Source organism: Bactrocera dorsalis, chromosome 4, assembly GCF_023373825.1.
Source record: "Bactrocera dorsalis isolate Fly_Bdor chromosome 4, ASM2337382v1, whole genome shotgun sequence".
NCBI classification, from domain to species: Eukaryota; Metazoa; Arthropoda; class Insecta; order Diptera; family Tephritidae; genus Bactrocera; species Bactrocera dorsalis.
In genome coordinates this window covers 65119239-65135175 of record NC_064306.1, presented here as the reverse complement: position 1 = coordinate 65135175, position 15937 = coordinate 65119239, and the positions used below count along the sequence as shown (strand labels likewise).

At 40.3% G+C, this 15937-nt stretch overlaps 3 protein-coding genes across 3 annotated transcripts; all 3 read left to right on the top strand.

Annotated features, from left to right (window-relative positions):
• The first annotated feature begins 1646 nt into the window (after positions 1-1646).
• Positions 1647-3402, top strand: LOC105225193 (trypsin I-P1). Its single transcript, XM_049454545.1, has 4 exons — positions 1647-1863; positions 1934-2141; positions 2229-2514; positions 2586-3402. Exons 1-4 carry the CDS (start codon positions 1794-1796, stop codon positions 3048-3050), a joined length of 1029 nt encoding a protein of 342 aa, XP_049310502.1. The 5' UTR covers positions 1647-1793; the 3' UTR covers positions 3051-3402.
• A 4366-nt stretch (positions 3403-7768) lies between these two features.
• LOC125778276 (trypsin eta-like) lies at positions 7769-9359 on the top strand. Its single transcript, XM_049455075.1, has 4 exons — positions 7769-8014; positions 8212-8419; positions 8484-8772; positions 8835-9359. Exons 1-4 carry the CDS (start codon positions 7954-7956, stop codon positions 9219-9221), a joined length of 945 nt encoding a protein of 314 aa, XP_049311032.1. The 5' UTR covers positions 7769-7953; the 3' UTR covers positions 9222-9359.
• A 3381-nt stretch (positions 9360-12740) lies between these two features.
• On the top strand, positions 12741-14067 carry LOC125778277 (trypsin eta-like). The gene is made up of 4 exons (XM_049455076.1): positions 12741-12900; positions 12960-13164; positions 13230-13518; positions 13586-14067. Exons 1-4 carry the CDS (start codon positions 12846-12848, stop codon positions 13958-13960), a joined length of 924 nt encoding a protein of 307 aa, XP_049311033.1. The 5' UTR covers positions 12741-12845; the 3' UTR covers positions 13961-14067.
• The last annotated feature ends 1870 nt before the right edge of the window (positions 14068-15937 follow it).

Sequence of the window (15937 nt, the reverse complement as noted above, 5' to 3'; positions counted from 1 at the left end):
TTTGCTGTAAACCAAGTTTGGTGAACGTGTTATCTCACGAAATTGCCCAGTTAATTGGCCGCCTTGGTCGTGTGATTTGAAGCCGTTAGACTATTTCTTGTGGGGCTATGGTCTATGCCAACAAGCCAGCGAAAAACCTTTGTAGCGCTCTTACTGACAACCCCGTTATTTATCTAACTCATACACACACACGCACAAATTAGTTATTGATAACAAAATTTATTGAGATTTTTCGACCACAAGCGGTGCAAGTATTTTTTGTCATAGAATTTTATCACGTGAGGCATGCATTTACGAGGGCGGTTCGATATATATTAGGGCTTTAAAAACAGAATGAAAGTTTTGGAAAATAAGTCTCCATGATGGCGATAGCCTTCTTATTCGCCCAGAATTTCTGTCGGGCTAATGACTTTCTCAAGTTTCGAAACCAATGGAAGTGGTATGAGTCAAACCTGGATTACGGTGAATGAGGCGGAAGTATGAACAACTCGACAGTGGCGATGGCGGAGATGTGGGCCGAGGCATTGTCATAGAGCAACTGAATTTTTTTTTGCCAACGGACTTATTCGACTTCGATTCAACCCAGTAATTCCGCTTAGTAGAGCTCGTATGTCACTTCTCTCTATATACACGTTGTAGATCCAACCTTTGTATCGTAGAAAACGGTAAGCTTTACCTTTTCGGTTGATTGCACAGTATTCACATCGGAACAGGTTCATCAGGCAAAGTCTATTGTTACCTCTATCCCTTGGTCTTTTGTATGCATCAGTCGATCCATGCTTTGTCGATAGTCACAAAACGACCTCGAATCTGGTTTGAATTGGGTTGAAGCTGCGTTTTGCAGCGAGCTCATGGCTATATTTGTTGCCCGGAATGAGCAAACGCGGAACCCATTCTGGTTAATATTACAGTATTCACCTTTTTCGGAACGGGTTCGTCAGGAAAAGTCTACTGTTTTCACTATTCCTTGGTCTTCTGAATGTATTCGTCCATCCATGTTTCATCAACGGTCACAAAATACCTCGAAACTTGTTAGAATTCTGTTGAAATAGCACTTTGAAGTAGTCTCATGGTTACACTTGTTGTCCGGAATGAGCAGACGCGGAACCCATGGCACCGATCGCTAACCTATACCCACTATTTCGTTTAGTATAAGACCTCTGCGGTGTTTTTTTGAAAGCCTACCGTCTCAGCTATCTTGCTCATCTCGGAGTCTGCCAATAAGATTGGTGACTTTTGTCAAATTACCCTCCGTGGCAACGGAACGTATACTACCTCCAAGATCCATACGATTTCCCCTCCGAAAAAAGAAACGTACCACCGAACGATAATGCACTTTTTCCAATCTCTAAAATCTGCCGACACGCCCGCTTCCGGACGTCCACTTCCTATTCATTACCGAACCACCCTTTCGTGTATCTATGTAGGTATCCAGAAGTGAGAAGAACAACAGGTTGGTCAATGAATTGATTTGAATTTTTATCTAATCATTAACTAAATTCAATATTTTTTTATCATTGACTCATTATAGTCAAGGGTCTGAGAGATTTGATAAAATTGGAAACAAGTGTTTACTTTGCACATCTACCTGTATGTGGGCGTGGGTATGTAAGAGTTGGCACTTTCATTACATTAGATATACGCCCAGCACGGCCATAAAATCAACAGTAGTTGTTGGAGATTCGTGGAATTGACGCCTAACTGGTCTACCAAGTCTACTAAGACCAAGTACGACGAATTTATTGTACTAATAAAGATAGAGTGGACCGTAAATCAGCAAATCACTGCGAAATATGGATTTTCAAGGGTTTTTCTGGTACTCTATTTACACTTGCTTGGCATTTCAAGTGGCGCAGAGCACAGGTATATTGTTGTTGTCGAATAAGTTTCACTAAAAAAAACAATTCTATACTTCTTTCCCAACTAATCTTAGCGTTGGCGCACTTGAAAACCCCACTCGAGAGCCAACCCAGCAGTGAGGCGAAGATAATCAACGGCACCGAGGCGCTGTGGGACGGTACGAGGTATCAGGTTTCGCTGCGACTGACGGCGGGCGAATGGCTCTTCGGCGCTGGACACATCTGCGGCGGTGCGCTGATCTCACGGCGCTCCGTGCTCACTGCAGCGCATTGTATATGGATGTGAGTGCAAAAATGCTGAAGCGGCTGAAAGCTGCAGCGCGTACCGGAAAGTTTATAACGTTTGAAATGGTGTTTAATAATTTTCAGGCCCGCCAACAATCGCTTTCGGAATGCCAGCGATTTATCGGTGGTTGTGGGAAATTTGAATCGTTATCAGCGCGATAACAATACCTTGGTGCTTGGCGTGTCAAAGATCTCGGTGCATCACGACTATAACGCGACGAGCTACACGAATGACGTGGCAGTGTTGCATTTGGATGGGCATGTGCCGGCGAACTTTACACGCGCTCGTGCAATACCGTTAAATAGCGACCTAAATTTGAATGCCAGCAACACCGTGTGTCAAGTATCCGGCTGGGGTCGCACCGAAAACGTTTGTTACTCAAATTAATGATGATCTATTTTATAATTGTAATGTAATGTTATAATTTCATACCCCCGCAGGGCGGTTACTCACCGCAGCTGATGGTGGTCGATGTGGCCATTGTGAACCGGTCTCAATGCGCTACCAATTATGGCGCACTGGTGCACGATGGCATGATTTGCGCCGGCTACATGGAGGGTGGACGTGATGCTTGCGTTGGCGACTCCGGCGGTCCGTTGGTGTGTGGCGAGCAGCTGGCGGGCGTGGTCTCGTTTGGTGTGGGCTGCGCACAGCCGGGCTTTCCGGGCGTTTACACGGACGTGGCCACATATGTGCCGTGGATAAACAATGTGACGAAGTCTTACGAGGATGCTGGCGGCTTGAGCGATGATGGTTTGGGTAATGGCGGCGTTGTCGGCGCGAACGGCGGTACTAATGACAGTACTTCTAACAATGGGACCGTTAGCAATAGTGGCGTCAGCGTGATGAGTTGCGCGCCCGCGTTCATTTTTACCGTCTGCTCGCTACTCATGCGGCTCTGCTAAGTGTTTAACTTGAGAAAGATATACGAATCTATATATTATCAATTTTGCGTGTGTGTGTGTGTAAGCCGTTCGTATTTATGTATGTATATTTTTGCAATTGATGTACTATTGTTTACTCTTCTATAAATTTTTTCGTTCGATTTCTCATTCAAATTGCCAAGATAATAAAGTTAGCGTCTGATAGTGATATATCACAGATACAAATGCACATATACACATACACGCTTATATATACATACATATATATTATATTTATAGTAGACATCGAAGCTATTTTGACGAGCCTTATCACCTTTCAAGTTAAGAGCTAGTCCATAGAAATATATGTTTATGCTTTCGCCTAAATTGCAGATTACAATAGTTTTACTCATTTAACGGTTGTTTAACCTCTAAAAATAAACTGGGTTCAGGTGTCCGGCCTTCACTAAACTTGATCTTGTTGAAAATTGGTGCCCAACTGCGTTATCGTTTTTATTATTTCCTGAATTGTTGGTTTATATAAAAAAAAGTTATGTGGTTGCCACCTGTTTGAAATTTTTAAGTAAAAAACTTGTAAGGAGAAGAAGCAGCATTGAGTAGTTACTGAGATAGAAGTGATTTCAGCTAAATTGACATTAAAAATAAATATTTTTGCAGAGGAGTTGCCACTTATTCGAAAATTAAAATTTTTTAGAATATAACTTTGTTATTATAAAATGGCTTTTTAGACTTTTACTAGACTGGAGTATTTTAATTTGTTACATTATATTTTTGCCGAGAGGTTGCCACTTTTTTAAATTAATTAATACATTTTCAGTGTATAAATATGGCTTACCAGACTTTTACTAGACTAGAGAGCTTTAAGTTGGCTGATGGCTTAATCTTTGGTACTTTTATTAGGTAGCGTTGCCATCTGTTTAACTTTTTCTTCAAATAAAATGGAAACAAATGAAATATGGCGAAATGGCAGTAAAGTTTAAAATGTCTCGTCGGAAAAATTTTTGTAGAAGGTTACTATCTGTGTAAAAGACTTAATACAAAATTTTTTTTCCATGAGTAACGGCACTTTTTGAAATTAATTGAAATATGTATCATAAAATTGGTATACACCAATTTGATGTTTTACATTTGTCACTAGATCATCTGTGTGGGTTCTACAAGAGTATGTTCCGATCTTGAAACCTTCTGTTAGTCGCCGCATTTTTCCGTAGAATTTTCGAGCAATATTCCTGTCGGCCAGCTTGTCAAGCTCTTCAAATTCACGCATATCGGTCTCTCTCTTTTTTTCTGCAAATGCGTTTCTCTTTCCTCGTCAACTCTCGATTTTTATCCCATCCCGCACGTGTTGTGGTCGATTGTAAGGTTGCGTGGTAGGCGATCTGTTTTTTCTCCGCTGCGACACGGTACTTCTCATCATACCAGCTGTTCTTTTGCCTTTTCCGAAAGCCAATGGTTTCGTTTGCAGCTGTACGTAAGGAGCTTGAAATGCCGTCTCACAGTCCCCTTATACCGAGTTGCTGACGAGCGCTTTTAGGGAGCTGGGGTGCAAGTCGAGTAGAATCGCTGTTGTGATTGCAGCTTTTTGAAGTCGAATTTTCCTTATGTTTGTTGAATTCTGTTTTTTTGCTGCATCTATCACAACATTATTGATCTAGTTGGTGGCTTTTCGATTCGGAGAAAGCCAGGTAGCTTGATGATTTTTTTTATGCTGGAATCTAAAGCCACAGACAACCGTATTTCGGGTGCCTGCGAAGTCGTTCAGCCTCAATCCATTTGGAAATGTTTCATCATGGAGGCTATATTTACAGACCGTTTTGCCAAATATACCTTCTTTGCCCACCCTGGCGGGGGTAGTTCTCGTAGGTGCGCTCCAAACATTCATAGAAGGCATCTTTGATCACATCGCCCATTTCTTCCTTTGGGGCGAGGGCGCAAATCGACGATATGTTGTCGATTTGATGCGGATTGTGGCTAGATGTTCATCCACCATGGTGAATGCCAGGCCGCAGCGACGGAGTCTCTCTTCCACCACGTATCCCATACCGCATTTGCGCTCTTTTATATGACTGTATGCCACAAGGAACTACTCGACTTAGTCTTTGTTCCGTCTATTGCACTTCTTGGACGGCGGTGATGTCAGCCTTTACTTTTACGAAGACATCAACCAGCTGGGCAGTGGCACCTTCCCAATTAAGGGAGGATGGAGTCATGTCGAGAAGAAGAAGAAGTCCGCGTAGGTGAGGAAAGTTTTCTGAACGTCATTCACTTGGGAGTAGCCAGAAACGATTCCTTTACATGCGGCTTAAGCTGCTCACGACTTCAGGTCCTAGACCAAGTATCTGGGTAGCCAAAAAACATCCGTTTGAAGCGAGCTAAAGTACGAAGGCGAACCATCCCTCCTCCTGGCTTTTCGGATGACCATAAGGATAGAAATCTTGGTGACGAGAACAAGACCTTTTTTCTCCTCTACTTCAAGGACGCATAACTTCAATGAAAAATGTTTGTTTTCAAAATTAATTTTGTCTACTCTTCAAAGAAATTAATTTTTTCAACAATTTCGCAACTTTTAAAACGGTTACTATCCAGTCTCTTGCTCATGGCTCTTATATCTCAGGTAGTTTATTTGCCAATAACAAGTTTACAATGTACCAAGTTAGCCATTGTAAATACTTAACCGATTGTGAAGTAAAAATCAATGTGTCATAGATAATATTAGGTAATTATAAATAATATTATTAAAACTTAATTATATTTAAAAATAAGCTTCGCCGATAAAAGGTTTCTTTCTAATCAGATTTGAAATGAAATTAATTTATTTTGGTATCAAGTACTTCAGATGTTATAAAGTATATCTAGCTGTTAATTAGCATGGGCATAGCAAAAGAAAACGTCAAGGGGAGTTGGTGGTTGTATATTATTTTTGGGTTTTCTGGATATGCTGGATATGGTCGAAATTCTTTCGAAGACAGTTCTGATAAATCAGCTTGTTTTCATCAGGGAGATTGCAGAGAAAGTCATCAACTCTTATGGATTTGTTCAACACATTTTGGTTAATATTTTGGGTTCTATGTCAATGCTACGAGTTTAGAAAGTCCGGAAAAAATCTCTTGCTCAGACGACGTCGAGTAGAGGTCACAAAAAAATATGTTTACAACAGGGCTGAAGACCCTACATTCATTAAAAATACCATTACGGTGACGAGACGTTGGATTATGAATATGATGTCGAAACTGTGCAAGCGTTTTGCTAATTTATAGTACGAACAGAGGAGTTTCTAATTTCTATAGCCTCACAATGGCCTACATATAGTAGTCCACGTGCGATCTTTGATCAGCCATCTAACCTAATCTAATCTGTCCAACCATCTAGCGAATGGAGCTTCAAAAATGAGACGAAACCGCAAGAACTAAAATTCGCTATCCCAGTTGAGATTTATTTTGAGTGCGGAATCAAATTCCTCTTGCCGAAACGTGCATAATGTTGGAAAAGGCAATAACAGTTTTTGATTGGTACAAGTTATTCAAAGAGGGTTGGGGACGCGTTGGCGACGAACCACGTCCAGGACAGCCAACAACATCAACTGATAATCTTCGCATTACGTCAATAAAATAAAGGAATTGGTGCTTGAGAAACGACGATTAACAATCAGAGATCTTACTGGAATCATTGGAATATTGGAGAGATTAGTGCAAACCATTTTGAAAGATCATTTGGGCCTAAGACAAATGGAAGCACTATTGGTTCCAAAATCACTATTTTTTCGAAAAACAGCCTCGCGTAAAAATCTGTGAAACAATGCTTTTCGACTACCAGGATGTCATGATTTGTATTATAACTGGCTATGATTATTGGATCCATGGTTATAATCCCTAAACAGATGATAAATCAGCCGTATATCGTAGCAAAGCTGAGCCGAGCCCGAAAAAACCACGTCAAAGCAAGTAAAAAATCAAGATATGTAGACCATTTTCTTCGGTTATCGAGGTTTGCGCACTCCGAACTCCTTCCGATTGGCCTAACTGTCAAGCAGGAATACTATTTGAGTGCTATGTGTCGTTTGCTCGAAGCTATTAGTAAAAAGAGGCGGAAAACTCTTGGTTTTTGCACCACGTCTATATACCGTCGCATGCTTCAGAAATTCTTTCGAGAAATCTTTGAACTCATATCGTGTCGTATTTGCCTGATTTAGCTCCGTGTGACTTCTGGCTATTCAGCAAACTCAAACGACCCCTCTGTGGAAACCGGTTTGAGTCAATGGAAGTCAGTAAGCGCGAATCACTACGCGCATTGAAGGATATTCCAGAAATTGGCTGTAACAACTGTTTCGAGGATTGGAAAACCTTGTCACAAATGTTTTAAGGTCAAGGTGGATGACTTTGAGGGAGACGATGTAGGTTTTGAAGAATAAATTAAGAATTATGAAATTATGAATAATGTCTTACTATTTTTTGCTCATAGTAGTATATTAAACCAGAGAAATATCATTGTTGTATTATAGGGGTTTAATGCCCCCATCATCCCCCTCATATCTTTACAATACTTCGATATGCACGAATTAACAGTGAACTCATAGAGATACAGGAAATATTTATATACATATCTGAAAAATACGAATCGTATCGGTCCAAAACTGTACCGTTATGATTAGATTAAAGTACGTATATATAATATATGCATTCATAAACGTGCTTAGATATAAAATAGGCTGGAATTTCCCTGAAAACAAACAAATATCCGCAAACCAAAGAATTTCATAACATTTCATTTCAAACTTTCGTGGAGAACAGAACGGATTGGACTTGCAGAGGACATACATAGACGTCTACAAAATTAATACACTTTGATTTGAAATCAGAAATATTTAATTATTTCTGAAGTGATATAGTTTAGTAGTGCAAGGAGGAAGTAAAGAAAGTGTTCGAATATGTTGAGATATATAATTATTGCGCTCGCGTTCTGTGGTGTGCTACAAATACAATTAACGGGTTAGTTACCTTGAAAAAATAAAAAAAAAAAATTTAATAAAAATAAAATGAATCTTGAAAATAAAAATAATATATCTCAAAAAAAAAAAAAAAAATCATAAAAATAAAAAAAAATTAAAAGAAAATCTTAAAAAAATCATTAAAAGAAATTAAAAAAAAAAAATTTTGAAAAAAAAATTAATATTGAAATTTTCCAGCGGCAAGCGCTCCGAGCGGTAGCAATGTGAGTTTCGAATTGGACGGACGCATTATCAATGGCACCGTGGCCAGTTTTAATGAAACCAAACATCAAGTCTCAATACGTCGGCGTCTCAATGATGGATACTACTTTGGCACCGGTCATCTCTGCGGCGGTTCGTTGATTAGTTCGAATGTGGTACTTTCAGCGGCGCACTGTTTCGTGAAGTAAGTTTTTAAAACGGTACTTTAAAGAACATTTCCAATAACGGTGTTACGATTATTTAACTAGTTACGATATCAATAACGGCACATTCCGCCCGCATGAGGACTTCATTGTGGTGATGGGCAATCTGGATCGTTTCGAACGCAACAACTACACGCTCGTATTCGATATTGAGAAAATCGTCTACAATGTGAGCTCTTTCAATCTGAGCACGTATGAATCGGACATCGCTCTGGCATTTCTGAACGATTCTGTGCCAGCGAATTATACCAGAGCTCAACCAATTCAACTCGAAACCGAAGAGGTGCCCGATCAAACAGTTTGCCAAGTCACCGGTTGGGGTCAAACTGAAGACGTGAGTGGTTTTTAGTTAGACAATATTTCGTATAAATTCTACATTTCACCGTTAACCTGCAGGGCTACTTATCGGATGTTTTGCTGACCGTTGACGTGCCAATCATTAACGACACCGCCTGTGCGAATGACATGGGCTTTGGTGCTGGCCTCATCCGTGTTGGTATGCTGTGTGCGGGCTATCCGGAGGGTGAGCGTGACGCTTGTGCTGGCGATTCGGGCGGTCCACTTGTGTGCAACAACAGTTTGGCCGGCATTGTCTCGTGGGGCATTGGTTGTGCACAAGCCGATCTGCCAGGTGTTTACACGAATGTTTCCTATTGGTCGAAGTGGATCGACGAGCAATTGAGTGGCAATAGTACTGATGGCACTAACACAGCGAGCAGCAGTCATGTATCCGGCCTTATCGCTTTCGTGACAGTATTTTTTGCTTTGACGCTGAATAGATAAATGCTGATAATTTCAGTTTCAATCAAGTTCGCAATTAATCAACTTCATCAATATCAAAACACAATTAAAATGTCAATTAAATACTTAAGTTTATATAACTCGCATAATAAATAAGTAGACCGTTATTTTTACAATGTATTTGTGATTTCGTACTTTGTTTTCAATTTGTAGTGTCCTTAGTTATTTATATATACTATATATATTTCCGCTGAAGATCTTAAACGATCAACAGTTGGCAATTGGATTTACCCAAAATGGTCGGGAGCTTGCAAACCGGAGCACCATGAAGATATTCGAAGCGTGTTTCAAGCTTTTTATGGATATTAGAGTTTTAAACTAACAAGAATGAACCGCTCGAAACCTAGACTGATTTTTTCGTGGAACCGAGCTGATCTATCATATGATCAAATTTGACCCGGACTGGGCCACATCGACTGCGGTACAAACCGAATCGATAAAAAATTATTTCCTTTTTAGTTCATGTAAAGTTTGTTTCAATTTTCGAAGACTCGTTTGAATATTTCGACTGGTAAAGCTTGAACTGTAGTGAGATTGTCCGTATAGACTTTAGACTTTACATATTCCCACAGGAAAAAGTCTATCGGTATGATATCAGACGATTTTGGTGGCCAATCAACCGACCCAATACGTGAAATTATCTGCTCACCGAAGCGTTCTCTCAATAAATCTATTGGTTGATGCGATGTATGGAAGTGACGCCGTCTTGTTGGAGCTAAATGTCGCCGATACCACGAGCTTCAATTTCAGGCATCAAATAGTTGATTATCATGGCGCAATAACGGTTTTCATTGACGGTTACGTTCTCACCGACATCATTTTTGGAAATATATGGACTGATGATTCCACCGGCCTGAAAACTACTGCAGACCGTTGTTTTTTCTGGATGAAATGGAAGCTCTTGAATCTTTCCAGATTGCTTTTCGTCCCAAATGTGGTAATTTTGCATGTTTACATATCCATTGAGCCAGAAATGAGCCTCATCGCTGAACAAAATTTGTCTCGAAAACGTCGGATCTTTGTGGAACTTTTCAAGAGCTCATACAATGAACCGATGTCGCTTGGGCGGGTCGAACGGCTTCAGTTCTTGTACTCGTATAAGCTGTATTTTGTACGCTTTCATTTTAAGATCCCGACGTAAAACGCGCCAAGTTTTTCCATACGTCAGTCCGATTTACAGCTATTGAAAAAAGTACCTCTATTTGGATCAACCCTTATTATCAGGATAGCTGGGTTCGCATCTTGGCTCTTTCTTTGGATTTTGTTGTAACAGTTCTTAATAGATTGTGGATATTATGTGGAGAATTACTCTGTTTCTAAAAAAATTCCACAAACTTTTCTTCCCATCCATTTTCTCCTCATGCAAACATTACTCTAATCTACTAAATCAAAAATCCTCACTTCCTTAGTTACAAAGTCGATCGAAAAATCAGCGTGGCTTTCAGACAATTCGTCTAATGGTAGTGTCTATAAATAAAAATAAGTAAGGGATATCCCAAACACGTTCATAACATAATGATTTATAGGCTGACGAAATATAAGCAGTCTAATCATAAAAGATAAGCTATATAGCCGGTATAATCAACTGACGACAGTTGGTAAGACCAACGCAGTCGGTAAAACCGAAAGCTATGGGAGAAATTTGCTTTAACAATGTTTTATCACTGTAGCGGTGTAAAGTTTCTTAGAAAGAAGAAGAATATTGCAAAGATTTGAAGTGAAAGAAACCAAACGAATCTTCCAACCAAAGATTTGCCAATGCCTTGGTTGAAACTTGAACTGATCGCTAAATGATCTATTGAATATAACTAACTAATGTGCTTTCCATAGTTGTAATCTCGGGTTTCAGGCGGAGAAACTTTTGCTTTTAACCTGCTCGCAATCTAAGCTCCATCCCTGTATTATTACAAATATCTAGCGTTGGAAATATATTTCTGCGATCTGCGATTTCTACCTTGAATTTCCCGCCGAAAGAAACACGGTCAACCAAGAATATCATCTCGAAAACTCGTAACGCCGACTAATCAGCAAGACGAGGATGAATATAGACTGAGAGTGAGTTTGGTGCCATGGGAGCCAAGTCGCGAGTGTGACGACTGTTTGTTTGATGACAGGAAATATTTCGACTTGCATATACATAGGTAGCTCCTTTTCGTGGTGTCAAAAGCACTTTTTAAACCGACGAAGGAGTCTTTTCACCGGTCTTTTCTAAGATTTGGCGCATGGTGTACTTTAATAATACGCTCGATATAGCCCTAAATACGATATGAGGGGGCTTATCCCACGGTAGTTGGCACAAATTGTGGGGTCTCACTTTTTGAGGATTAGGCAGAGCAAACTTAAATTCCAATCTTCGGGCATGCTTTCGTCCGACCATATTCTACAAAGAAGCTGATGCATGCTCCTTCTCAGTTCTTCGCCGCCGTATTTGAATAGCTCAGCTGTAAACCATCGACCCCCACTGCTGTGTTTACCTTCAAACGGGTTATTGCTAATCGAACTTCTTCATGGTGGGGCAATGGAACATCCGCTCCATCGTCATCAATTAGAGAATCGGTTTTACATCTCCTGGTGTTATGCTTTCTTATCAAAGTTTGCTATTCAGCAAGTTGGAGCAATATTCCCTCCATAATTTCAGTATGTTCTGGGCATCAATCACTAGATCACCACTGGGGTTCTAAAAGAGTATGCTCCGGTTTTTAAACTTTCTGGGGGTGTTAACCCTGGGAAGGGAAGTTCCACCTTCTCTTAATTTAGCTTGCCTTCAGACGGATGTTTTTTTGGCTACCCACAGGGTACTTGGTCTAAGACCAGAAGTTGTGAGCTGTTTGAGCCATACGTAAAACAATTGTTTCTGGCCACTCCCAAGAGAATGGCGCTCAGAAACCTGTCCTCATTTGGGTGAACCTCTACACATGGCTCTACCTTCCTAATTTTTATTAACACTTAAGAGATGTTGTTTTGTGTAGATGATCCATTTTGAGATTTCATGTCCGCTTAAAGGTAGACAGATCAACAACACCTTGTAGTTTTTCAAGGAAATTTGAAAAGACTAGAGTTCTAATTTAGTCTTTTGAAGGAAGGAGTTCAAGTTCCTCCAAGCAAAATAATAATCTCAACCTTTTGAGGTGATCTACGGTCCTTCTAATCTGATTGCCGCATTCATTCTATAGGAGAAAATACTGCCGAACTTTTGCACGATAGTATACTTAATCTAATATAATGCAATCTCATTAACAAGCCGTGTGGGAAAGAGATACCATAAACCCGAGAAATGTTAGTCAAATACGAAATCACTTGACTAGGGACTATGTACACTACGTAAGAACAATAAGAATAATAAAATTAAATGCAATCACCATGTTAATTTATGAACCCAATTGCTTTGAGGGAAAATCGCTAGCGATTAGATTAAATTATTACAATATTGGAATTTCTTAAGAAAAGTTACTTCTCTTCAGCAACTTAAAATTAGAGAACATTTCGTTTTCTACCTTGATTGAGGACGCAACAAGTCTAGGGACATTTCGCATATATGTAAAGAGTGAACGTGGGAATTTCATCATTTTATTTCACAAGCACCGGGAAAAAGAGAAGTGCTTCAACATGCTAAGATTTATAATAATTTCATTGACGCTCTTTGTATTTCTACAATCTGGAGGTGAGATCTTTAAGTGATACGAATGAAAAGTTATATACAGGGACATATTTCATCCGCAGATGCCGCACCGAGTGAAGCCCAAGTAAGTTTCGAATTAGATGGACGTATTATCAATGGCACGGCGGCGAGTTTCAATGCCACCAAGCATCAAGTCTCAATACGTCGGCGACGCACTGACGGCTACTTCTTCGGCACCGGTCATCTCTGCGGTGGCTCGTTGATTAGTTCGGAAGTTGTGCTCTCAGCGGCTCACTGCTTCGTGGAGTGAGTGTTTGCATCGTTACTTTAAACAAACTTCTATAATAACGGTATAACGATTATTTAACTAGTTACGATATCAATAACGGCACATTCCGCCCGCATGAGGACTTCATTGTGGTGATGGGTAATCTGGATCGTTACGAACGCAACAACTACACGCTCGTATTTGATATTGCGAAAATCGTCTACAATGTGAGCATTTTCAATCTAACGTCTTATGAGTCGGACATCGCTTTGGTGTTTCTGAACGGTTCTGTGCCAGCTAATTATACCAGAGCTCAAACAATAACAATGAATACGCGCCAAGTGCCTCATGACACGGTTTGTCAGGTCACCGGTTGGGGTCAAACTGAACTGGTGAGTTAATTAGCTTATCTCATCGATCTCTCTACAATATACTTAATGTATCTTGGTTATCTTTCAGGGCTACCTATCGGATATATTGATGACCGTTGATGTGCCGATCATTAATGAAACCGTCTGCGCAAATGAAATGAGTTTTCATCCCAGTTTGATACGTGATGGTATGTTTTGCGCCGGTTATCGGCAAGGTGAGCGTGATGCTTGCGGCGGAGATTCCGGTGGTCCACTTGTGTGTAACAACAGATTGACTGGTATTGTTTCGTGGGGCATTGATTGTGCACAACCTGGCCTACCAGGTGTTTATACTAATGTCTCGTATTGGTCGAACTGGATCGAAGAACACACGGGTATTAGAGGTGCAGGAGGTACAGCAAGCATCAGTCATATATCTGGCCTTTTGACTGTTTCAACACTGATTTTTCTAACACTTTTGTGAAGTCGTAGTTAATTATTTTGTTTTATGTGTTCTCTAATATGGTTTTCTCTTGAGACTAGTCTGTATCCGTTTTTCCGTGGAGATAAATAAAATATTTTGATCTATACAATATATTAGTATTTGCTTCTAAAGTTGTGAAGGTAAATAGATGTTTATCAGAGACCAATTCTTGTTGGAATCCTCCTCCGCAATACGCCATTGTTTATGCCCGAGGACCGATAACTATTCGGTAAGAATGTTGATGCTAGTAGGATCGGCGATCGAACACCGATACTAATATGTACGGACTGAGAAGGTCGGTATAATTGGGCCATTCATCTCATAAAATATATCTGAAAGCATTCACTTGGGAGTGCTCAGTAATGCTTCTTTTACATATGGCTCAAGCAGCTCACGACTTCCGGGCTTAGACCAAGGGTAGTCAAAAACATACGTTTCAAGGCGAGCTAAAGTGAGAAGGCGTAACATCGCCTCCCTAAGTTGTAAGCTGGGTTTGGGACCCACGTAAAAAACAATACCAATGAAAAGAAGAAAACTCCTTTGGATGAGAGACCCTGCCTTTGATCGGCTATAACAGCGAAAACGATATGACCAAGAGCTATATTATAAAGATAACAGTTAGCCTATATTTTAGAAATTATTTCGGGTAAAAGTGACCAATTTCCGACCACTTTTGGCAGCGATTGGGACGGTATGTCAGTAATAACGCGCCAAATATTCTCTTTCACAGAATCAATCGTCTCGGGCTTATCTGCGTGGACCAGTGACCTCAAACCCATAAAAATCAGTCCAGTGGTGTTAAACTTTACTATTTTGGAGGCCACGTCATAGCCTAGACGCGAGATAATGTCGTCACTTAAAGTTTCCTTCAATAAATTGATTGTTTCGATAGCTGTAAGGCATGGGTGGCTGTCTTTTTTGAACCAAAGGTCGTCCACATCAACATCCTCCAATTCAGGTAAGAAGTAGTCATTAATCACGACTCTACATCTCTCTCCATTGACATTTATGGCCGGCTTTAATTTTGAAGAAATTTAAATCAATGATTTCCCGGAAAGCAAGATCGTTCCACATAATCTTCCATAAAATGGATGGACGTAGCGATCTTCTTCGATAATCTGAAGAAGCGCATTATCCAGTAAAGCAACGTAACGTAAACGTTCTACGAAACCAATCCGTCGTTGCTCAAATTACTGACTCTACTGTGCGATTAAGTCGACCGAACTGCCAAATGGTTCGATCGTTATTTTGGTAATAATTGTCTAAGGTTTACAAACGTTGGTTTGAAGTAAGTCACTCCTCTGAAGAAGTGCCACTGGGGGAGCTTCCTGGAACTTTTGCGTGAAGGGCACCTTACCTGGGCGTTGAATTCATTTAAACTCTTCAAGCTCCTGGGTCCTGATGGCAACATACCGGCCTAAATGCAGCGTACGGTCAAGGTATCTTGCAGCTGGATCTACGGTCTACGTTATTGTGTAAGATTAAGCTGTGTTCTGAAGGCCTGGAGATTGCTATTGTGCGATTGCGACATCTTTCTGGCCGAGAATAGAACGCAAAAATTCTACTGAACAACTTGTCCTGAGAAAAGTTCATCTTGTCGCAATCGTAGAAGTTCTTACTGGTCACTGTTCAATAGGCACTCATGCGTTAAGGCTTAAAATCCTGCGGGACGCTAACTCTCAAAATTTTATGGAGGAGAGTAAGGTGGAAACATACAAGCAGTTTTTCCTCTATTGTCGAGTCTTTGCTAGACTGAGGCTGTAATATATCGGTAACCTTACCTTCGGCGACCAAAATGACATTGCCGAAACTGATATTAACCGTTTCAACAAATTTGTGATAAACTCAAAGCGCTCGATCTGTAGAGGTCTTATTATCCAGTTTTTAGCAAGCAACCAGTGTTCTGAGCTGCATACTTAAGATCGTTCTGAGGAAAGACCTCTTAACTTAAACTAACCTAAACTGAGCACCTTCGTT

What these genes read in the sequence shown, in the direction of transcription:
- LOC105225193 (XM_049454545.1), top strand. Translation starts at nt 1,794, where the DNA reads ATGGATTTTCAAGGGTTTTTCTGGTACTCTATTTACACTTGCTTGGCA. An exon ending in TCAAGTGGCGCAGAGCACAG is followed by an intron (nt 1,864 to 1,933) that starts GTATATTGTTGT and finishes AACTAATCTTAG; the next exon opens with CGTTGGCGCACTTGAAAACC. An exon ending in GCTGGGGTCGCACCGAAAAC is followed by an intron (nt 2,515 to 2,585) that starts GTTTGTTACTCA and finishes ATACCCCCGCAG; the next exon opens with GGCGGTTACTCACCGCAGCT.
- LOC125778276 (XM_049455075.1), top strand. Translation starts at nt 7,954, where the DNA reads ATGTTGAGATATATAATTATTGCGCTCGCGTTCTGTGGTGTGCTACAA. An exon ending in GCTACAAATACAATTAACGG is followed by an intron (nt 8,015 to 8,211) that starts GTTAGTTACCTT and finishes GAAATTTTCCAG; the next exon opens with CGGCAAGCGCTCCGAGCGGT. An exon ending in GCGGCGCACTGTTTCGTGAA is followed by an intron (nt 8,420 to 8,483) that starts GTAAGTTTTTAA and finishes TTATTTAACTAG; the next exon opens with TTACGATATCAATAACGGCA.
- LOC125778277 (XM_049455076.1), top strand. Translation starts at nt 12,846, where the DNA reads ATGCTAAGATTTATAATAATTTCATTGACGCTCTTTGTATTTCTACAA. An exon ending in TGTATTTCTACAATCTGGAG is followed by an intron (nt 12,901 to 12,959) that starts GTGAGATCTTTA and finishes TTTCATCCGCAG; the next exon opens with ATGCCGCACCGAGTGAAGCC. An exon ending in GTTGGGGTCAAACTGAACTG is followed by an intron (nt 13,519 to 13,585) that starts GTGAGTTAATTA and finishes GTTATCTTTCAG; the next exon opens with GGCTACCTATCGGATATATT.